Source organism: Camelina sativa, chromosome 9 (genome assembly GCF_030686135.1).
Source record: "Camelina sativa cultivar CO46 ecotype springtype chromosome 9, ASM3068613v1".
Classification (NCBI taxonomy): Eukaryota; Viridiplantae; Streptophyta; class Magnoliopsida; order Brassicales; family Brassicaceae; genus Camelina; species Camelina sativa.
Window position 1 is genome coordinate 8,198,514 of NC_141888.1, and position 22,152 is coordinate 8,220,665.

The 22,152-nt window shown below is 34.3% G+C and overlaps 3 protein-coding genes, 1 long non-coding RNA gene and 1 pseudogene across 10 annotated transcripts; 3 read left to right on the forward strand and 2 right to left on the reverse strand.

Annotated features, from left to right (window-relative positions):
* The first annotated feature begins 2,484 nt into the window (after positions 1-2,484).
* LOC104710720 (uncharacterized) lies at positions 2,485-3,689 on the forward strand. The gene is made up of 2 exons (XM_010427362.2): positions 2,485-2,907; positions 3,041-3,689. The coding sequence occupies exons 1-2, from the start codon at positions 2,563-2,565 to the stop codon at positions 3,524-3,526; spliced, it is 831 nt and encodes a 276-aa protein (XP_010425664.1). The 5' UTR covers positions 2,485-2,562; the 3' UTR covers positions 3,527-3,689.
* A 3,021-nt stretch (positions 3,690-6,710) lies between these two features.
* LOC104715113 (uncharacterized) lies at positions 6,711-7,799 on the reverse strand (annotated as a pseudogene). Its single transcript, XR_015566181.1, has 4 exons — positions 7,477-7,799; positions 7,269-7,352; positions 6,850-6,960; positions 6,711-6,754 (listed from the first exon to the last, which is right to left on the reverse strand). The product of XR_015566181.1 is annotated as an uncharacterized LOC104715113 (transcript).
* A 39-nt stretch (positions 7,800-7,838) lies between these two features.
* On the reverse strand, positions 7,839-8,610 carry LOC147937906 (uncharacterized). Its single transcript, XR_015565789.1, has 2 exons — positions 8,361-8,610; positions 7,839-8,263 (listed from the first exon to the last, which is right to left on the reverse strand). It is a non-coding gene; the product is annotated as an uncharacterized LOC147937906 (long non-coding RNA).
* A 6,008-nt stretch (positions 8,611-14,618) lies between these two features.
* On the forward strand, positions 14,619-15,422 carry LOC147937907 (uncharacterized). The gene is made up of 3 exons (XM_087465353.1): positions 14,619-14,728; positions 14,985-15,060; positions 15,153-15,422. Exons 1-3 carry the CDS (start codon positions 14,619-14,621, stop codon positions 15,420-15,422), a joined length of 456 nt encoding a protein of 151 aa, XP_087321479.1.
* Positions 15,423-17,681: 2,259 nt separating this feature from the next.
* On the forward strand, positions 17,682-19,905 carry LOC104710721 (uncharacterized). Of its 6 annotated transcripts, none has more exons than XM_087467781.1 (6): positions 17,764-17,908; positions 18,063-18,128; positions 18,428-18,557; positions 18,804-18,824; positions 19,450-19,606; positions 19,702-19,905. In XM_087467781.1, the coding sequence occupies exons 1-5, from the start codon at positions 17,870-17,872 to the stop codon at positions 19,560-19,562; spliced, it is 369 nt and encodes a 122-aa protein (XP_087323907.1). In that variant the 5' UTR covers positions 17,764-17,869; the 3' UTR covers positions 19,563-19,606; positions 19,702-19,905. The 6 variants fall into 6 exon arrangements, 2 of the variants coding, with proteins under 2 accessions (XP_087323907.1, XP_087323908.1); XM_087467782.1 differs by having other exon boundaries at positions 17,774-17,908; positions 17,990-18,128; XR_015567359.1 differs by lacking the exon at positions 19,702-19,905 and having other exon boundaries at positions 17,682-17,908; positions 18,641-18,824.
* The last annotated feature ends 2,247 nt before the right edge of the window (positions 19,906-22,152 follow it).

Consider the following 22,152-nt stretch of genomic DNA (forward strand, 5'->3'; position numbering starts at 1 on the left):
TTACATGTTATTTTTAGAATCTTTTCTTACTAGTATTTTTTTTAATAGATCAAAGAAAAATGAATTTTCATATAACTCATACTTTTTTTATTAATCAATTTCAGTTTTTGAATTTTAAATTTCAGAAACTCCGATTGGACGCATAATTATTGTATTGAACTTAGAGAGCTTATAATCACTATTAATAACAAAAAAGAAAGTCAGTACTAAATAAATTACATGATTTTGTTATATATATATATATTAACATGATTTCTTACATAAATTATATATTTATATACTATATATATAATATTATTTGAGAAGTACGTATAAGACTTTAACTCCAAACTTGTAGTTTATCACTGGATATGCCTTTGAATGTAAACATTTTTTATATACAATTTTCAGGTATTTTATTAATTACCTACTGAATTATAAATTCAATACAATAAATATTTTAAAATAGTACACAATCAGACTTTTTTAATTGTATATCTTCTTAGTTTAAATTGGCAATCCATATATGTTACAAAATTAACTTAAATATCTCTTTCGTGAAAATTTGTTACTATCAAATTATTTAAACAAATAATTAACATTAATAAGAATTAGAATGAAATATTTAATATATAATTTAAGTATTTAATATTATTTTTATCTTCTTTAATTGATGAAAGAATACATATAGAAATGTCATCGTATCCACTGTTTCAATTTTTTTCGTAACTAAATTATACGGTTACTATGTATATACTTTGTTTTTGGTACCAATGTTAAAATGATATTTATAATTTTATAGTTTCATCACTAAATAAAATTGGACTGAAAATTTATATATGACATAATTACATAGCAATTCATTACGTTGTTATGTTGCGGAAACCACAGTATTAGTATGTGGAAAACTTTTAGTAGTAATATAATTTTAAAAATGAATTTTGTTACTGAAATTACATGATTTTTTCTAATGATTTTATATAAATGTTTTAAAAAAATATTAGTTATATATCACACAAAATTTAGATTATAATAAATTTAAACTAAAAATTCTAATTTACTAATTCACAACATATTATTTTTATTCATATATTGAATTTCTATGATTTACTTTACTGATTTAAAATTGTTTTGCTAAAATATGAAACCAAGAACAAACAAAATATGAAAGCCACGGACATGCAAACATAAGAAAGAAACAAATCTCCTATATATTAATAAGGAAGCATTTTGTGAAAAAGCTGATGTGTCGTCTCCAGATAACTCGAGACACATTTTTACAATTTTTCCTTTTAGTTTACATTAATTACAGTTCATGCCATTATATATTTCATTAAATGAATATTAAAACAATTTGTTATTTTTCAAATTAAATAATGTACACCTCTTTTCCTAAATTACTTTTATAAATATTTCAAAACTAACATATAAATCTGATGTATAATTTAATTAGTAAAAATAGTAGTATTCATATTTTTACATTAAAATACCAAAAATAAATTCTTTAAAGTACAAAAAAAAATATTACATTTTTTGAATGTATTACATTTCTAAGTATTTTATATATAACTATATCTTAGTTTTTAATATGAATATTCAACAATTATGTAATATAAATTGATATGGAAAATATTTTAACAAAACAGGAGAAATGATTAATCTAAAAAAATGAATTTAGTTTGTTGTTTTATAAAAAAGTATAATATTGTTTCGTCAACATAATTTTCACTTTTGTATTGCATCTTCATTGTTAACTGGGGATATGTATATATTGTTAAATACTTATAAATTATATTAATTTACATTTCTGTAAATAATAATATGAAACATAAAAATATATATTTGATTTTTAAAAATACAAAAAGTTATATTGCCATAAATGGTTACATTTTATCAAAACTTTCTCCACCACGTTTAAATACCTCATGGAAAAAATGTACTTTAATATAAAATAAACGCAAATTTGAAAAAAAAATATTTTAGTTACATGTTTTTTTTTTTTAATCCTGCACATAGTGCGGGTTGTTACCTAGTATATATATATATATATGAAAAAATGTCAACCAACGGGAAATGGGAGGATCCAACTTTTCATTTTCAACATCTATCGATTCCACCAATAACCAATTAACCTAGCAAATAAATACATGCAAAAATACTTTGAAAACTTTTTAAAATTAGTATACACGTACGTGCCCAACCCTTTTCCTCTCTACATGCGCCCGGCGCCCCTATAACTTAACTTGTATTATTAAAACATTACCGCACGTCCGCACACAAAGGGTGGGTAACCTAAGTCCATATTCTTACAAGAAAAAGTATCCTTTCCAAAATAATAATGACAAAGATTAAAACTCGGAGAGCATTCACAATAAAGAAAGAATAACCTAGAAATTTTGCTAGTCTCTTGCGACCTTAACTCGATCCACAATTTTCTCTTATATCTAACCTAAATTTAGACCATCTAAGCATCTTTATAAACCGATCCTCCAAGGAACTTAAATCATCCTATAACAAAAAAAAAAAAATAAATAAATAAATAAATAAACATAAAAGATATAGATAAAAGAAAAAACCTAAAAAATGGCAAGAATTTCATTAGCATTAGGCCTATTGTTACTAGTAGCATTAAGTGAGGTATACGAAGTGCAAGGGACGTTCTTATTGAGGCATTACTTGAGGAAACTTCCCAGAAGGAACAGAGACTTTCGGCCATTCGCTTGCAAAGGTATGTTGAGGTTTGTGGCCCTTCTGCAATCTATGTGTCCATTGAAGCCACAATACACGAGCTTCTTCGGAAACCTAAAGTCTTACATGAACTTCATAAACTCGGCGTCCGGGTCGGAAAACTATGACTCCGAGCTGAAAGGAAAAGCCCAGGGCCTCTACTCATCTATTTCTGCATTGAGTGGCAAAGGCGGAGCATCGGTAAACTTCCTATAATATTGTTTCGTTTTTAAGAATGAAATGTTAAATTTATTCCAACAAAAAAAACTGTGTTACCAAAGATGCTCGTATAGTTCAATAATGCCTTTTTTATTTCTTTTAATTTGGTAACCAGGCTGATTCCAGCAAGGTTATGGATACATTAATGTCAATGGGTAAGACATTGGGCCACCAGCAAGAGAGCAGTTCAACAATGTCGCTTGGAGAAAGGAAAGAGTTGATCTTGTCTATGGCGAAATGGGCACAAACGATTGGTCAATTCGTTGTCAGTGCTGCAGCACAGAGCGGAAAAAAAATTGATATTTCATCTTTAGGGCTTGATATTGACGCGAGTGCGACCGCAACTGGAGATTCCACTACCACTACCGAGAACTCTACCACTACTGGCACTGGCACCACAGCTGGAGGCACTACGACCACTGGCACTGGCACCACAACTGTTGGAAGTCCAACTAGTAGTTGCACCACAAGTAAGTGTTCTAATGGTGGTGGAAGCTCCTTTAAAGCTGCTGTGAACGTTCAGCACGGAGGGAAGGCATCCTCCCAGTCTCAACAAAACACATCAACTCAACAAGACGCAACAGCTGCTGGCTCTAGCTGAAGAAAGGCCGACCTAGCATATAATATATATATTAAACGTATTAATAATATTATTTAAATAAGAAGACGGCCCTGCTATACATATTTAAGCAGCGAGCTATAGAATGTATGGCTCTCTATATATATAAAGCCTTTTTTTGATAATAAAATAAGTTTTTTATTAATATTTTCTATATATAGTTGCCCAATGCATTCAACAAATAACCAGTACTCTCTTTTTGATTTATTGATTTGATCAAATGTGGTTTGGGTTGATTGTTTGATAGTGATCTCTCTATATATATATATATATATATATACCCTATATAATAAAACGGAAGTACACAACTTTTTTTTGTAGACTATATAATTTTTATAAGTTGGTTACAAAATAGGTTATAGATTAAATATAGGTTGGTTACAAAAAAAAAGTTATAGATTAATTGGTTAATCTGTGGGCTATATAAATACACTTAAGAATATCACAAAGAATCCTCTTAAAGATAATATTGCAATGATTTATACAATTTCCAAAATAAAATTTTTAGTATTCCATGTATTATTACAAAATATATACTGTTATGCATAAAAATATACTGTTAGACGTAATAATGAATAAAATCTTGGCAATTTATCACACTTAATCGTGATTTTTGAGATCTTATTGTGCTGTTGAAAATAAAATCTTACCTAAGCATGGGTCATATTAAAATCAAACAAACAACAAATATAATTATTTATCATATATAAAATTACAAAATTAACAATATTAAACTTACTAAATAAGTGTTTTTTTCAAGCCATCATATTTAGCATATGATTTTATATAATGTTTTATCCAAAAAACTTTTAAAAACAACTCTATAAATTATATTTTATTCTAAAATTATTATTATATAAATAAAAGGAATTTCAACCGGTGCTCTACCACGGATCCTAATCTAGTATATATATATGAGTTAAGTTTGAGACACATATTCAACCAAATGCCCTAGCAGATGCTTATCTGAAATTTGTGGCCTCAAACGATAACGGAAAGAATATGTATACATTTTTCTTTCACATTTTTTTTTTGTGAGGTCACAAAATAAAATAAATAAATTCCTCAAAAACACTAAATAATCTTCAGTCAATTAGTATTGTCAAATCTTTATGTAATATTAATACAAAATTTAATTAATCTTTAAAAATAGTTGTGACTCCCTTTGGTGTCGCATGCATAAATCACATGCATGATCAATCTGAGATGCAGTTCTTAGTTTGGGGTTAATGTTCACGTTTTCTTCGTTTTAGTGGAAAACATCGTTGTTGCTTGATAATCAAGGAAAAGAGCTTCTGGGAAGCTGATTTCACGGCCACAGGAAGCTGGATATGGCGACGTCTGTCCAAACTTCGACCATTAGCAAGACCATTTGTTTACTGTTCAGTTGCTTCCGGAAACGAAGCTCTCTTTTGGCATGACAATTGGACCGGACTTGGACCACTTTCTCACATTCTTGGAGAGATGTATCCAAGGGTTACTGGTATTAGAAACCTGGCTTTGGTAAAACATGCAGTCAATAATGATGCATGGTCTATACCTAGAGGAAGACATCCTTTGACACAGCTTCTTAGAGCATGTCTCCATTCGCAACCAGTCCCTGCTCCTCAAATGGGTCCTGATACCTTCCAATGGAAACTTAATTCGGATCAAGAACAGGGATCTTTCTCCTCAATGAAAACCTGGAGGCATCTTCACCCGGCTGGTCCCTCTGTTCCATGGTACTCGCAAGTATGGTTCAAAGAAAACATCCCCAAAATGGCTTTTATGACATGGTTAACGGTACAAGATAGATTGACTACAAGAGATAGACTCATTCGTTGGAATCTCCCTGTCCCGCTGTCGTGTTTACTATGTCAAACAGGAATGGAATCAAGAAACCACCTATTCTTTGAATGCAGCTTCTCCAGGAATCTCTTATCCGGTCTATATGCTCAATTTGTACCTCTCCCGGACACCGACTTTCACAGGCTTGTAAATTGGATCAAGTCTCCTACCACAAATCGGAGACTAAATTCAATTTGCAAACTAGTGTTTCAAGCTCTAGTTTACTTCATATGGAAAGAGCGAAACAATCGCCTGCACACTCCCTCATTCCGATCGACGACTCAACTGCAAAGGGAAATACAAATGTCACTTCGACGCAGAATGTTGTGGCTGGATCGGTGTGCACATGGTACCACTTCCTCAACCCACCCTCAGCAGGAAGCTTACCTCTGCCTTTGGTTCACTCACTTCCAAGCTCCCTAAACTTCTTCAAGTTCCCTTATCTTTTTTCAAGCTCTTCCACCTGTTCTGCTCTGTGTTGTATTTCTACTTTCATACACGATTGTAAAAGTTCCGATATCGCTTTTAAAGCTAATGAAAAAAAAATATATATATATATATATATATTTGTGTGAACGAGGGACGGACCCACATAGATTGATGAGGGTGCAACTGCACCAGATAAAATATAAAAGTTGTTTAATTTTGCATTAACATTGTTGATATAAATGGTCTAGTGGTAATGGATGCACCGCATAATTCAAAAGGTCAAGGGTTCAAATCTCCTCCAAAACTAACTTTTGATCTTTTTGCATCTGATCCAAACATTGGCTGGATCCGCCACTGGTGTGAACCAAAAGGAAGCAATTCGATCATTGAGCATAACCCTCTCATGATCGACATAGATTCAGTGCTTCTGGATAATTTAGTCTGCTAGAGACATATCACACGACTACGTTGTAAGATGAAAAACACGAGCTTTCCTTTTTATGTGTTGACCACTAGCCAAAACGGAGAAGGAAAATAAAATTAATTCCTGGGCTTAGGTCGAAAGACCAACATGTTTGATTTAAAATATAAAAAGTCAATTTTATGTGTTGGAATAAAACTAGTATTCAAACGAGAATTTTAACAAAGGACTGAAAGAAAGAGATGTACACGGGTTGATCATTCCTTTGTAAAAATTCTCGTTTAGAGCCTTAGATCATCTCTTCTCTTACATGGTATTTTTATAACGTATACATGATTTTTTGTTGTACATTCCAGAATCCAGATAATGAATTCCTCTTACGGAGGGGACAAATTAAAAGATAGACTCACCCGACAAAATCTACTCTTACATGGTATCACAACTACTGTAGCAATGCCTCTTCGTCCTCGCCCTCATTATTAATTGCCCTTTCTTCGATTTTGTGTTCATCCACATCAGTGCGCTCTTGCCTTCTGGAAAAGTAGGTAATCACAACATCATACTTTAATCATTTTTTGTGCTGTTAGACTGATGATAAAGACGGTGGTCAACGGTTAACAACACTTACACTTCCTATTTTCCTTTGTCCCTTACTGTTCTCTGTCATTTGATGAAGTTTTAAGACTGTTCATAGACCGTCCTAACACGTTTAAAGCCGCTACACGCTGCATCTCTCTCGCTGCACCATGACCACCAACACATTCTTTATAGCATATACTTAATATGACATAACGTTACAAACCCAATAAGCCTAAAGCAAAACTCTACTTTAAATAATGGGTACGGTTACATACATATTCACTTTTCATATCACAAACAAAGGCTATCTTTTTTTAAATCATGCATGTTGTTGGTCTTAAATATGATGTGACTAATGTAGTCTATAGTTGTCATACCTACCTTAATCTGATTATGAGCCAAACAGTACCCTTTCTATCAGGTCTCATTTATTTCAAAAGATGTTGGTAGGAAAGAGAGAGCGAGTACCTTCCTCGAGAGAGAATTGAATAGACGTTTTTTCCAACTCAACAGCATGCTTGCTATGCTCAGAGGAGGGAAGTGACCAAAGCACTGACAGTATAAACATAGAAAAGTAATCCGAATTAGAGTGACATATATATCTATCTATCTATCTATCTATCTATCTATCTATCTATCTTAATTATAGAAAAAGAATGGTGAAGGGGGTGCTTACTCTGTACATGATCATTGCGATTAGATTCATTAAGCTTATTAAGAAGCGTTTGAAGATGATCGTAACGCTCTTCCCCGTCTAACCTATGGCTGGACGGTCCCTGTGGGGAAGAGCTAACCATAGCCACAACTACAGCCACGGTTGGTGGTTCCTTAGGCAGGCGGAGTTGTCCTAGCAGCAGCAGCTTTGGAAGTGTCAACCTCGACTCTTCTGCGGACATATACGAGTCGCCCGCTTGCAGCATTAGTGGCCGGAGATAATGGATTCACAGGAGAGTTCGTTGGAGGTTTCTTTACCCCAAGTGATTGATACGATCGGGCATTATCTTAATGGACCCTTATGGGCTTCGTCTCTAATTATAGTTTAAACCCAATAATGTTAGTATCGTTTTCTATTTAAGTTTGTGTCTTTCTCTGTAAACAATTATCAAGAAATTAATTAAAACAATTATCTTCTTCTTCCTTCAGCGTCTCTATCTTCTTCTTCCTTCTTCCCTCTGATTTCTTCACCTCAATCTCTATTTCGTCTGATTCCTCATCTCTTTCTTCTGCTTCTCATCTCAATTTCTGTTAACTCCTTGATAAGCTACTTGGGTACTTATCAGTGATATCAAATCCTGTTGGACGAGTGTGTTCTTGCTTTGTGAATCTTTTGATGGAGTCGTTGCTCCGCCATCGGAATCGAGAATTGCAGAATCACAAGGTTCCATATCGATGAAGACCTCCTCCTAAGTCCTAACTACTACTACCAATACTGTAAAAGCAAGAAGCTAAATATGGACACCAAGCTGCGATTATTCATTCCCACAAACCCAGAAGATGAATTAAAAATTTGGAAACTTTTGAATGAAGAAGAATCAGAGGGGTGGCTCCTATGAATTTTACCTGGAGAATGGAGATGGAGATGGGACGGATATTATATTATCAAATTGGATGAGAAGACATTATATAGAACTTACACCAATTAAAGATAGAGTAGTGGGTCTTAAATTGAAAGAGCGAGCATTGAAGGGGATGAATTACAATAATAGAGTAAAACGTTACAATGGAGATGGAAGAGAGGGAAGACAATGAAAGGGTGTGGAGGAGTAGAGAGCATTAATTTCAAAGATATCTATTAGGTAAACCAGGATGAAAGAATTAGAAGAGCAGGGACGCTTAAGGTCTACAACCGACGATGGTGCTATTGCGGACGAACATTTTATTGCTTTGACGACAGCACTATTACGGCGTGGAGAGAATTTTCTTCCGCAGGCTAAAAAAACATGGCTTAGTGGATAATGAATTGGGCTTTAGAAATAAATAGTAATTGTTTAGTGGGTAATGTCCAAAATATGAGCTTATTTCAAAAATATGGACATATTTAAAACAGAGGTATGCTGAGGTGGCAGCATGAGGAGTGAGTAAACTACAATTTATATATATATATATATATATATATATATATTTATCCATATTAAAATCTTTTGATATTTAACTTAACATATTAATTTTTTAATATCATTATACTTCACCTCTCATTTTTATATATGAGTATATTTTGTGAAACAAATAAATAACCATATTATTTATTACAATTAAAAAATAGTTTTATTTCCGGATATACCATATGTTGAATTTTTAAAAACAAATATAAATTTTCCAATCTATAAAATATAGCTTTAGTAATATTATTCTTTTAAAATAATATCTATTGAACTAAAATTTTACTGAGTAACGGGCCATAATTTCAATATTTAAATTCAATTTCATATTTTTTGTTGAATTTTATAGTTTTATATAATATAATAAAGTTTAAATAATTTATTTAAAAATATTTTTAAAATATTGATGATATAAAAGTTAGAAACTATAAACATTTTAAATTGATTTGTTATAGCAATGTCAATAATATGTCACTATGAAAGAATTTCAAGAAAGCAAGTATATTAAAACAAAAAGTATAACAATATATTAAATTACTCATAATATAACAACTCACTTTTTAAAAACCAAATTTACAAAATTATGTATTATAATGACGTTCAAGTCATGTTGTAGAAAATACATTGTTAAAATAACTTCACATACATAAACTAATACAACATACTAAAATTTATTTTAAAATATAAAATATACAAAATTTTATATAAATAAAATTTAACCAGTGTTATAGCACAAGTACTTATCTATAATCATTAAAAATATAAAACTTACAAAATAGTTGTCTTTTTCAAGCCATCATATTTAGCATATGATTTTATTGCATAATATTTTATCCAAAATAAACTTTTTAAAACAATCACATAAATTATATTTTATATAAAAATTACAATATAAATAAAATAAATTTCAACCCATGCTGTAGCACGGGTCTTAATCTAGTTATAAAAGAAAAAGAGTATTGCAAAGAAAAAAAATAGTGTTATTATTTTTCATCACATAAACAAAATGTTACATAATGATATCATTAATCCAAATGAGTTAACGAGTGTTTGCATCAAATACGTAGCTGTATTTCTAATCATACATGTGAGGTGTGAGCATCAAAGCACGATATGCAAATTCACAGGTTCTTGTTCTCTTTGTAGTTTGTACTAAACCTTTGCAGCTGCACTCCAACGTCAAAGATGTCTTTATGAACAAGTCTGAGATCACCTTTGCAGCTGCACTCCTTTTTCAATGAATTTGCAATAAGTGCTCCAAAGACTGCCTAAACTCAACTTTCAAATGATAACTAAGGAGAAGATAAGATATTAACATGTATAAGAAACATGTACATGCACTTGTTTTATTGGAAACACGGGGTTTGTGGTTGTCAAAAGAGATGGATCGCACAATCACTTTGCTTCTTCCGGACATGGACAGTGACCTGGAACTGCATGCTGGATAAACATGATTTTTTCTCACATATAGAGAAATCCAGTATTCTCGATTCGATTCTAACAATTTTGGGTCTCATCCTCACCACATTCACTACCTACATTGTTGAACAATCAACCAGCTAATACATACTCAACACAATCATATTTGGGCAAGTTATTGCTGTTAAAAATAAAGATCAAGTTCTGGAAAAGAGTAACTGAAAGCATGAAGACGTTCTGGTGCTACAAGGCTGTGTTGTAGGACTCTGGAAGATGTTTACGCGGCTTGGAGGAGTCACGGATATTGGATGACGTGGATATTGTTTCAAGATATTATCATATTGACTTGAAGATTTGGACTTATCCTTGTTTAGGAAAGTAGGTCATAGGAGGGTTCCTATATATTGTGTTATTAGGCAAAACATGTTGTTTGGCCGTTCAAGAAGAATTTTAGAGAACTAAGCGAGAAAGCTTTTAGGGTTCTTAGGGATTTTGGTTAGATTAAGAATTGGTCAGTGGCAAGTCGTGTTGACTGTGTGTAAATCTGATTAAACATATCTTGTAAGATTGTTTAAGTGATTCTTAATAAGAAAAGAAGTTCTTTTCAATATTGGCTGCATCTTCGTTTTTACAATTGGTATCAGAGCAGTCAACCGACGAGAGCTCTATACTCGCTACAGGTTGAGATCTTGGGATAATGATGCAGTCGGGTAATGAGTTGATGATGCTTTAAAGGACTGTGATCTTGGGTGAACAAAGCTATGGTCGTTGGAAGGTCCGCATGGTTCAGTTGATCCGTAATCTTGGTGAGGATGCTTGGACGGCTGTCGAAGAAGGCTGGGAGCCTCCATATGAGAAAACCGAAGCTGGTGACAATATCACTAAACCTAAGGCACGCTGGACAGTGGAAGAAAAAAACTTGTCTAAATACAATGCTAGGGCTCTTAATGTTATCTTTGGTGCTATTGATGATGATGACTTTAAGCTTGTTCAAGGTTGTGAGTCAGCTAAAGAAGCTTGGGATATTCTGCAGAAGACTCATGAAGGAAACTCAAGTGTCAAAAGAACAAGATTGGATCATCTTGCTTCTCAATTTGAAGTCCTAAGGATGGATCCAGAAGACACAATCTCTCAGTTCAGTGCTAAAATGAGTTATATTGCCAATGAAGCTAAGAATCTTGGTAAAACATACAAGAATACCAAGTTGGTTAAAAAATTAATTAGGTGTCTGCCATCTAAGTATGCAGCACACAAAGCTGTCATGAGAGTCTCTGGAAACACTGATACTTTGAGATTTGAAGATCTGGTTGGTATGTTGAAGTCAGAAGAAATGGAGGTTGCTGAAGAACAGAGAATTCATGACAAAAGGGATTGCATTCAAGGTAGATGACACAAACACCAGCTGAAAGAGATAAAAGATAACATGTCCTTGATGGAAAGAAACTTTGGAAAAGCTCTCAAGCATGTTGAAAAAGAACAGGGACGAGAATAAGCATGCTGGAATCGAAGTGCTACAGGGAGGTCTTGTTCTACGCCAAATGTATCTGAGAAAGAAAAAGCTAATCGAAGAAAAGAGATTCAATGTCTTGAATGTGGCGGTGTTGGTCATTACAAACTTGAGTGTCCAATGGTTAAGTGCAAGGAAATGATGTGCTTTGAATGTAAAGGAATTGGACATTTAAAATTTGAATGCCCAAACATGGTGAAAGGAAATAATAAGGCATATGTTAGCTTTAGTGATTCAAAATCAGAGAGTGATGGGGATGAAGAAGATGGACGAATGTTGAATCTTTTTGCATACAGTGCTAAAAGTGATGATATAGCTGATGAAAGCTCAGATGATGATGATGAAGAATCAATTTCAAAAGAGAGCTACTATATTTTGTATGACAATTGGGTTCAGTTGTGTAATGAAAAGCTGTTACTTGTCAAGGAAAAACTAAAATTGGAAGCCAAGGTCAATATGCTAGAAGAAGAATGTAAGTCTGAAGTTACAACTTGTAAGAAGCTACTTCCTGCTGAAAAGGAGTCGCTTGAGAGAAAGTTGAGAAATCTTCAAGAACTCTATGGTTTGGAGAAGGAAAGATCAACAAGCCTTGAAAGGGAGCTGAATGAGAATCACAAGAATATTAGGATGTTGAATAATGGTGGCAAGAAGCTTGATGAGATACTATCTATGGGAATTGTAGGATCTCAACATCAAGGTCTGGGTTATCATAAAGAGGAGACTATTGAGCTGTTGTCTCGTGATAAATCAGTAAGTTTCGTTAAGAGCAATGTAAATCATGAAGCTGAGTCAAGTATTCTGGAAAAAGTGGTACAACAGAAGGTCTCTGTAGCACCAACCCAGAACACACGACATCAACATATATCTTCTCGTGAGCGAAAAGGTTGGACTAAATCCAAGCGAGGACGAAGGGTTTATGAATGCTTTCATTGTGGTAAAAGTGGTCATGTGAGATCTTTCTGTTACAAGTTTAAGAACAAGATCAAGGAGCTTTGGATGGCAAGAAAGTGTTTTATTGATCCCTTTCATTTTTCTAGAGTCTGGGTGGCTAAAAAGGATTTGTACAATAAAAATTTCGAGAATGATGAGACAAAGTATGATCAAGGTTGCAAAGAAACTGAGGAAATCAACCTATGTTGCAATCTCTCGAAGATAGTCACTGAAGATGATGTTGGGGTTGAACCTCAGGTTCTACAGAATTATGTTGCAGAACCACCTGTACAAGAAAAAGTGACAACTGAATCAACAAGATCCAATAGAAATGATTGGAATGATGAATCATCAGGAGTCTTAGCTACATCTAAACAGTTGCAAGGTCATAAGAATCAGTCTGCTGCAGTTGCATTTGTTGAGCAAACCGTTCGTCATGTTCAGCTGAATTCTCAAGGAGTGCTGCAACATTGTTTTGTTTCACAGGTTGAACCTAAGAACATTATAAAAGCTCTTGAGGATTATTTTTGGTACAAGGCATGATAGGAAGCTTGTTGTGTCTCCCTGCATATATGTCTTCATCCTTGTTTTTATATGAATGTGCACTCACGCTGGGGGAGTATGATGAGATGATGATATTAGTGATGATAGTGATGTTGTGGCTGAATGTGGTTGAGGCTTATGGTTTTGAAAAGATTCTAGTACTGTTCACATCTGGAGCTTGAGGTGTCACATTCAGATAAAAAGGGGGAGAATGAAAACATGAAGACGTTCTGGTGCTATAAGGCTGTGTTGTAAGACTCTGGAAGATGTTTACGCGTCTTGGAGGAGTCACGGATATTGGATGATGTGGATATTGTTTCAAGATATTATCATATTGACTTGAAGATTTGGACTTATCCTTGTTTAGGAAAGTAGGTCATAGGAGGGTTCCTATATATTGTGTTATTAGGCAAAACATGTTGTTTGGCCGTTCAAGAAGAATTTTAGAGAACTAAGCGAGAAAGCTTTTAGGGTTCTTAGAGATTTTAGTTAGATTAAGAATTGGTCAGTGGCAAGTCGTGTTGACTGTGTGTAAATCTGATTAAACATATCTTGTAAGATTGTTTAAGTGATTCTTAATAAGATAAGAAGTTCTTTTCAATATTGGCTGCATCTTCGTTTTTACAGTAACGACACCCACTCCAAACCCATGAAGAAAACTGAGTTATAGGTGATATCTTAGTTTCTGTTAGTTTAATCACTTGCTCCTACACATACATCACATTCACAATGAAATCCAAGAAAGCCACACTAAATCTGATCTTAGTTAATTACCTAAATCTAGAAATCTAACAAATTAATCGACTGCCATGATCTTCTTGACATTAGACACCACTGAACAACAAACGCAATCGTAGTAAATGTCTGAGAGAGGATGAAGACATATATGTTACTTTTCATCATCAATTTCAATTCTTTGGCCCATTGGTTTCACTAATTAATCAAATCCAATTCATAAGCATTCAATTCATCAATTCCACCAAGACGTAGACAAAAGACACAGTTTTTACACACTGAATCATTCAAGTCAACAAATCCAACAAGATGAAGAAGAAAAAAAATTACACGAACCCAGATAAACAGAAGCAATCAAAGATCTCTATCAATTTCAAACTAACGATTCTGGATTCTATTAGGAGAAATCCAGAAATGAATCAGAAGATTTTTATGTACCAGAAAAAGGAGAATCTTACCTAGAGTCGAGAGGAAGAAGATGAAGTAATCCGACTTAGAAAAGAACGATTTCTTTCTGATTATGGAGTCGAGAGGAAGAACGATTTTTTAGGTAAAATTCACCATAATCGGTGGAGGAAAGCAAGAATGATACATGTGAGGTTCCTTTTCACGCCTCAAATGTCCAAGTTGTTGATCCAGTCACTAAGTCTGATGTCGCTTTGCTCTACTGCCACTAATTACTCTTTTGCTGTCAAGTGAGTCATTTCTTTTATACCTCAGGAAGCCTTGTAAGGTTGGTGTAAACTACTTAACGGATGGATCTTATAAAGTAATTAAGAGTAGCTAGAGGCACATGCATGCACATCTGGTTTTATTATTCCTCGCCCACAGATTCTAAAGATAAGGGCAAAACCAAGACCCACTACCGGTACATGCTTTCTTAGCTTGCCCTATATCCCCATGGCTGAAACAACTAAGATTCTTGATTTTAACATGTATGAAAAAAAACAGCACTTGGACGTGGAAGGCTCTGTTACGCCTTCGACCTCTTGCCAACCTGAAGTGTGATGTGGGTAATGGTGAACTGGTAAGCTTCTGGTATGATAATTGGACCCCCTTGGGTCAACTCATCCAGTTTCTAGGGCCCATGGGCCCGCCTGTACTGGTATCCCTCTTCAGAGTAGTGTGGCTCGAGCTTGTTCTTCAAATGGTTGGCTCTTGCGTCCTGCAAGATCTCCACAAGTTGAACAACTTCACATCCTTCTCACCACTATTCAACCACCATCCCAGTCCTCGGATCACGACATTTTCCTTTGGAGTGCAAATGGCGAAGATTCAATGACTTTCAGCACAAAGAAAACATGGGAGGCATTAAGGGAGAGACAAGACCCACAATCTTGGACAAAGCATGTTTGGTACAAGGGTGCTGTTCCAGACATGCTTTCATGATGTGGCTCACACTCTTAAATCGTCTAGCATCTTGGGGTATGCAAATTGATCCTTCCTGCTGCAACTGCGGACTCTACCCTGAAACTAGAGATCATCTATTTGTGAACTGCAATTTCAGTGAAGAGATTTGGCTGCTAACGACAAGACGTCTAGGATACATGATACTAGGATTTTTATGTCTCCTAGCAGGTCTCAATTAACCTTATGCGTTGTAATACTTAAGGTGTCAATCCAGTTGAGAAAGTTCACTATCACTCAAGATGCAATCAAGAGGTCACAAGTTAAGCCAATTCAAAAGAGTGTTTTTTTAACAATCCTAGAATGATCAAAATGCAAAACTGAAATGAGTCACAGAACTAGAAACGAGAATGCATGACAAGAAGCGAAAATGAATAAAAACATAAACGAGTCTAAGCATGAACTAAAAAGCAAGAAACGAAACAGTTCCAGGAATGTAATAAAAATCAGAAAGAAAGAAGTCCTATGGATGGGGTAATTGATGTCGATGGAGTATCCTAGTCTACAGAGTGTTTAACATACCACAAGCAAACTATCCCTAAACTATGAACATCACAACTTAGCTAATCCAATATCTTGGCAAAAGCTACTTAGACTCAACCACTTCCATACCTAGCTCTCGCTAGAGAAACGTGGTCGAGCAGGCATGACAAACAAGTTCATTCACGTCAACAAACATCCTAGACAACTAATCTCTTAGGCTAGGAACGTAAGTCTCTGGCACTAGTTGGTCAGACATTTCATCAAACACCTTTTGGGTGTGAAAATGTCTCGAACCTAGTTCCAATTGATCAGAGAGAAACTAGTAATTCTAACTCTAGTCCAGAAGGGAATCATACAAATCAAGCTTAAACACCCTACATCCTAAGATCCTCCACCTAATCTATCCCATCCTCAAGAACTACCACACTACTCAGATCCGAAAATCATAGTCAAGGATGCAAACCCAGAAAACATTGAAACAAGCATTCTTAGATAGATTAAAATGTGAAGACCAACTTTGTAGAAGAAATCAAATCAAAATACTGAATAAGTTCAAAGATATCGGGATACAAGATCAAAGTACGTTTGTGGCGGCTAGGGACCTTACAAAAGAAAACGAGATAAAAACTAAGATGTCCCCAGCCAAGACTTAACAAAATGTATTTATAGTAAAAACATGTAAATCCCTAAAACTTAAAACGACAAGGTAAAGCATCGGTTTGGGAATCTCCTGAAGCGCGTAAGACGGAACGTCTTCCTAACATGTGCGGTTGAGTCGCATGTCGTCTCTCCCTAGAGTGAGGTCGAGTGGAGTGAGTAGGAGTGGCTCGAGTGGTGTGAGTGAAAATGGCTCGAGCATGGTCGGTGAAAGTGGCTCGAGCTGGGTGTATATGCATCCACTAAAACGATGATAACTCTTGAACCACACCTCCGATTGGCTTGAAATAAACGGCATTGGAAAGATGACTCAATTCTCTACAACTTTAATGAAGACGTCAAAATCTGAATCCCTAGACCGGTGGCTCGAGTGATGGCTCGATTGTAGAAGTGAGGAGTAGCTCGATTGTGGAAGTGAGGATGGCTCGATTGTGGAAGTGAGGAGTAGCTCGATTGTGGAAGTGAGGAGTAGCTCGATTGTGGAAGTGAGGAGCGTTCGATTGTGGAAGTAAGGAGCGTGGCTCGACCCTCTGCGCTTCCAACGTCTCCTAGACACCTGAAAAACTCCGAAATGCGCAATGTATGCAAGGATGGTGCAGAAACTTCCTAAACATGCAAAATGTACGAAAGAGGTTCTAAAATGATGCAAAACAACTAGTTGTCCTAGCTAAATGCATGACAAATACAGGCTAAGGAAATGCAAAATACAGACATATCAATACAATCCTTTCATTTTTTACACCTGGGACGCGTTCATTTCTTGGTTGGATGCTTCTGATGCTACGTCTACGCAAACCCTCTGCAGGCTAGTATCACAAGCAGTTATCTACACCATCTGGATAGAGCGAAACACTCGACTACACAGCAACACCTCAACTCCACCGCATATACTCTTTAAGGCGCTAGACAAGCAGATCAGAGACGCAATTCTGAGCAAGGGTCAAAGGAAAAATTTCAAAACGCTATTCGAGATTGGCTGACCTTCGTTTAGTATAGCTTTGGTCACTGTATTTTCTCTAAGCTAGAGCTTGTTTTTTATTCTTTTTTGGCAAGTTCTATCTTCAAGGCTATTGTACTCTGTACAATCCATTTTCTTTAATAAAAATTCACAATTTTGCAAAAAACAAAAAAAACAGCTCAACTCACACATTTTACTATATATATATATATTCGAAACAGACTTGAAAGTAGACGTTTTCAATTTCATGCTGAAAGATTGATTAAACTTTTTTTGTTTGCAGCTGGCTCTAACGACACACCAATAGAGTTTGTATGGGAGCAGACATTTGATGTTAAAACAGGAGAGGGCATGCCTGATCTTTGAGAGTGTAAGACCATGTGTATCAGTGTTGTTTTAAACCGTCCCCGTTTTTTTCGATTTAAAATAAATAAATAAAATCCCAATTCAGAAGAAACGTATCTTTATTTGGGACGTTTTTTCTCCGTTCACTTGGACGCGTGCTACGTTTTGATTGGATGAAGATTCAGAGGATGGGTTCCATCAAAGAAGAGCAAAGACCTCTCATCGAAGAAGGTTTAATTTCACAGGTTTGTTCAATTTCTGATCAATTAGGTTTAGCTAATTTTGATTTCGCATGTTTAGGTTTCTGCTGAATTCCAAAAAAAAAAAAAAATCTGGGCTTTAGGTTGATCTTATGCTTTTCATTTCTGGGTTTATTGAGATAGTTTCTGGGTAATCACTGTTTTATTTGATCCTAGTGTTGTTCTTATGATCGTTTTTATATTTAGGTGATGATTTCAATGTTTTGTGATTTTGTTTTGGAACATGTATAAAACTTATGTTGGCTTGATTGCTCTGAATACAGAATGGTTTTGTTTTTGTTTAGGGGATGTCGGCGCTTCATTTCGGAAATCGTCTGTCAAAGTCCCAGAAAACCCCACGCTTCTGTATGAAACACAAGACAAGAACTCTGCTATTGCTGGAAATAGAAAAATTGAGCATACCAATGATAGCAAGTAAAAAACTTTCAATCCGCTTTATTAACTTTTGAGGAACGTATAGCTTTGTTTGGTTTGACAAGGTAACCGGTGTGATGCAGGTATCTTGACAAAGCCGTTGTTATCTCAGAATAAGAGTCTATCGAGTTTTGTATTTGCTAATGTTCTTGCCTTTAGTTTACACTTACGTCTCTGTGTGTCATGATCTTCTCAATTTGGCAACCAAATATGTTGTTTTTCCTTGACGTACTTGTTTGCACCCAGTCAGGCTTCAGTCTGTAACCTGTAAGTGCAGATACCTCTCTTGTACTTATTGCTTTTCTTGTTTTACCATCAGATATTGCATCCTTGCTTTCGTTGATGACGTACTTGTTTTACCATCGAATTCTTGATGATGCTTACGTTGTTGCTGGGTTTTTATGCGGAAACCTTTCTTTTCAAACTTTGGAGCCATTGTCACTTTTTCAGTGCTTGGAACTTTTGTAGCTTCCATGGTTACTGGATTAATTTTGTTCCTGGTTTTTACTAATTGAAGATATGAACCATGGTGGCAGCATTTGTGGTTCTGCAACTTGTTTACAGTTTATGCTGCTCAGTGTAGTAGTCTAGAGAAACTATCTAGAATGTTTTGAACTGAAACTGTAAACGGTGATTGATTATAGAGATTAGGCGTCGGGTAGTAGTAGTGTGGAGGACCGAGTCTCTTGATTGGCAAGTGGACTTTAGTAGTGTAGAAACCTGTACGAGTAGGAGATGAGGGTGTGCTGCGGGACTTTACATCTTTGCTAAGACTTGATTGTTTGGTTTTGATAATAGTCAAGCTTCACCAAGAAATGCTCTTTGTATGAACCTGTAGTGTTTTTGTATTATAGTAACTTGCTGAGGCTTGGAATTTGATGATGTAATTTAGGTTGGAATCCTGCGACCAAACTGGCTAGATGGAGCCAAGTATCTAGGCCAAAAAAATGTGAGCGGGTTTCTCTGCAATGTATGGGAGAAAGTAGACTTTATATGGTACTATGAGGATGTTGCAACCAAGAGACCTGTGCAATGGATCTTCTATACAGGTGATATCTCTATGCCATTCTCTGTTTTACCATGAAACCTCGGTTTTATTTTATACGCAAAAATTCATCTGAAACGAGGGAAAAAATTGTTGCAGGTATTGGACCTAACGGTTCTGTTTAACCAACTATGGCATATACGAAGTATCTTCGTTATCCTTGCCAACTAAAGATCTCCGTACTTTATGCTTAAGTTGTGGTAACTAGTTAGATACGATGCTAGATATCAGGCCTTCGTTAAGCTTTCTCTCTATATATGTAATCACGAAACCTCTTTATGAATATACAGAAATCCTTCGACATTGTTCTGTTTTCAGCAGGGAAAAACCAAATACAAATATACAGCAATGCTCATATTCAAAATAAAAACCTTTCAAAATAATAATATTAAATTTAGGGGACCAGAAAATAGGGGACACCAATGCCCATGCTCTAACAACCACTTTACGGTTTCATTCCAAACATATTGCTGCTTCCAAAAGTTTTTTCCCATCCATTAAAGTTTAGTTTACCAAGAGCTATGAGATGAAGTGTTGAAGTGCCTTTGATCCTTACTGAAAACGGAGTCGTTTTGTTATTTTCATTGATCTTGTGAACTTTTAAAGGTGCCAAACTGGGAAAAATCTCAAGGTGTCTACTGTTTAAAATAGATTGACAAAGGTGCCAAATGACTTTTTTTTTTTGTTATTGTATTTACAACTATACGGACACCTAAACATAAAATAAAAAGAGGTATAAATAAGCCTATGAAAATGTTTGTTCCATTGACTAAAATAACATGAACTAAATAAGACTCAAAATCATCTAAAAATAAACTATAATAAAAAAACATCTACTACTAAACATGGAGAGTGCAATGAAATTAAAGAGAAAGTCAATGATTTTGGCAATGATATAAAGCCCTTTATGCTCATGCATGTCTGTATGTCTGCTCATTGACGCTACAGACGCTACAGAATAAAGGAAGTCTGTATGCTCATGCATGTCTTCTTTGCTCATGTATGAGAAGGAAGAGTCTCTTGGGCAGTCCCAACATTACCATCCATGAAGCCACTTAATAACCCACTCCTCTTTTTGTTTTCTCTTCCCTCCATAAACCATAATCCCCATTTTTGGGTTAGATTTTGCGACTGCATTTATTATTTTTTTTTGTTTTCAATTCATATCTTCCACTTAATTTGATGTATAAGGTTTACCATTTGTTGGCCCTGAAAGCATCTTCCGGAATTTTTTTTTTTTTTTTTTTTTTTTTTTTTTTTTTACGTTCCGGAATTTTATGTTGTATGTATTAGTATTATTATATGAAATTTTTGTTAGTGATGATTCATGAGTAATGCCGACGCATGGAAATTGGAAAGAATCTAAATTAACTTTAACAGCTAAAACTATATAATAATGAAATAAGTTTTTGTCAAACTCTACTTCTATATCTAAAATAATACTAAACCATTTCATATAAAGAACTAACAACCCTCAAAAAATACTAGAAAACTCAGGTAATATTATTAAAGTGGCTAAACTGATCCTAAGTGGATTAAGATAAGTTTCATAAAATAAGGTTTAGTGGAGGCCATCAAACACTTGTCTCGAAACGGCAACACAAAACAAGACAGAAGACCAACATTACCATCCATGAAGCTACTTAATAACCCACTCCTCTTTTTGTTTTCTCTTCCCTCCATAAACCATAATCCCCATTTTTGGGTTATATTTTGCGACTGCATTTATTATTATTTTTTGTTTTCAATTCATATCTTCCACTTAATTTGATGTATAAGGTTTACGATTTGTTGGCCCTGAAAGTATTGTTCTCTAATGATTGATCAAATAATAATGTACTAGGAGATATTCCGTGCTTAAAACACGGGTCAACATTTTTAAAAATAATTATAAAATAATAATAAAAATTATGTTATATTTTTTATGAAAAACTATTTTATTTGTGATAGTATTTATTTTTAATTGTTACTATAGATGTCTTTTTAATAATAATAATTTTAGAATATTATAGTATTTTGTTTTTTGATGTATATTACAGTTTTATATTGTTTGTTTGTTGTATTGCATCAATATTTTTGAAATATGAAGTAATAATTTTAATATTATAACTGTGAGCAAATCAAATATATTAATTTATCAACTATATAAATTTAGTTTTACCAACCTGCCAATGTGAAAATTAAAACAAACATTTTTTCCATAGATTGAGTAATATATCTTTTACATTAAAAAAGAGTAATATATCTTTGTTTTTAAAAATTCAAATCACAACAAATGTAGAAAAAATTCTGCATATTTGTTATGTATTATCTAAAAATTCCAAACAATTTGTAAATAAAATAAAAGAAAGATGATAGGAGAATCATAATCTGAAATCTTAATAAAATCGTCCAAATCTAGTTAAAAATAATTTTATTGTCTACTTGGATTTAAAATCTTAGTTTTGAAATTTTGATTGGTTTATATTTTTTAAAAAATATTTAGTAATTTTTCATCCATAATTTGATTAGAGAGAGAAAATATGTTTTTTAACTAATAATTATCTGTAT

Excerpts from the sequence above, each read along its gene's own strand:
- LOC104710721 (XM_087467781.1), top strand. The coding sequence starts at position 17,870 with ATGTTAAAACAGGAGAGGGCATGCCTGATCTTTGAGAGT. Across the intron at positions 17,909-18,062 it reads CATGCCTGATCTTTGAGAGT|ATTCAGAGGATGGGTTCCAT; the intron begins GTAAGACCATGT and ends GATTGGATGAAG. Across the intron at positions 18,558-18,803 it reads GAGCATACCAATGATAGCAA|TCAGGCTTCAGTCTGTAACC; the intron begins GTAAAAAACTTT and ends GTTTGCACCCAG.
- LOC147937907 (XM_087465353.1), top strand. The coding sequence starts at position 14,619 with ATGATACATGTGAGGTTCCTTTTCACGCCTCAAATGTCCAAGTTGTTG. Across the intron at positions 14,729-14,984 it reads AATTACTCTTTTGCTGTCAA|CACTTGGACGTGGAAGGCTC; the intron begins GTGAGTCATTTC and ends GAAAAAAAACAG. Across the intron at positions 15,061-15,152 it reads ATGTGGGTAATGGTGAACTG|AGTAGTGTGGCTCGAGCTTG; the intron begins GTAAGCTTCTGG and ends ATCCCTCTTCAG.
- LOC104710720 (XM_010427362.2), top strand. The coding sequence starts at position 2,563 with ATGGCAAGAATTTCATTAGCATTAGGCCTATTGTTACTAGTAGCATTA. Across the intron at positions 2,908-3,040 it reads GTGGCAAAGGCGGAGCATCG|GCTGATTCCAGCAAGGTTAT; the intron begins GTAAACTTCCTA and ends TTTGGTAACCAG.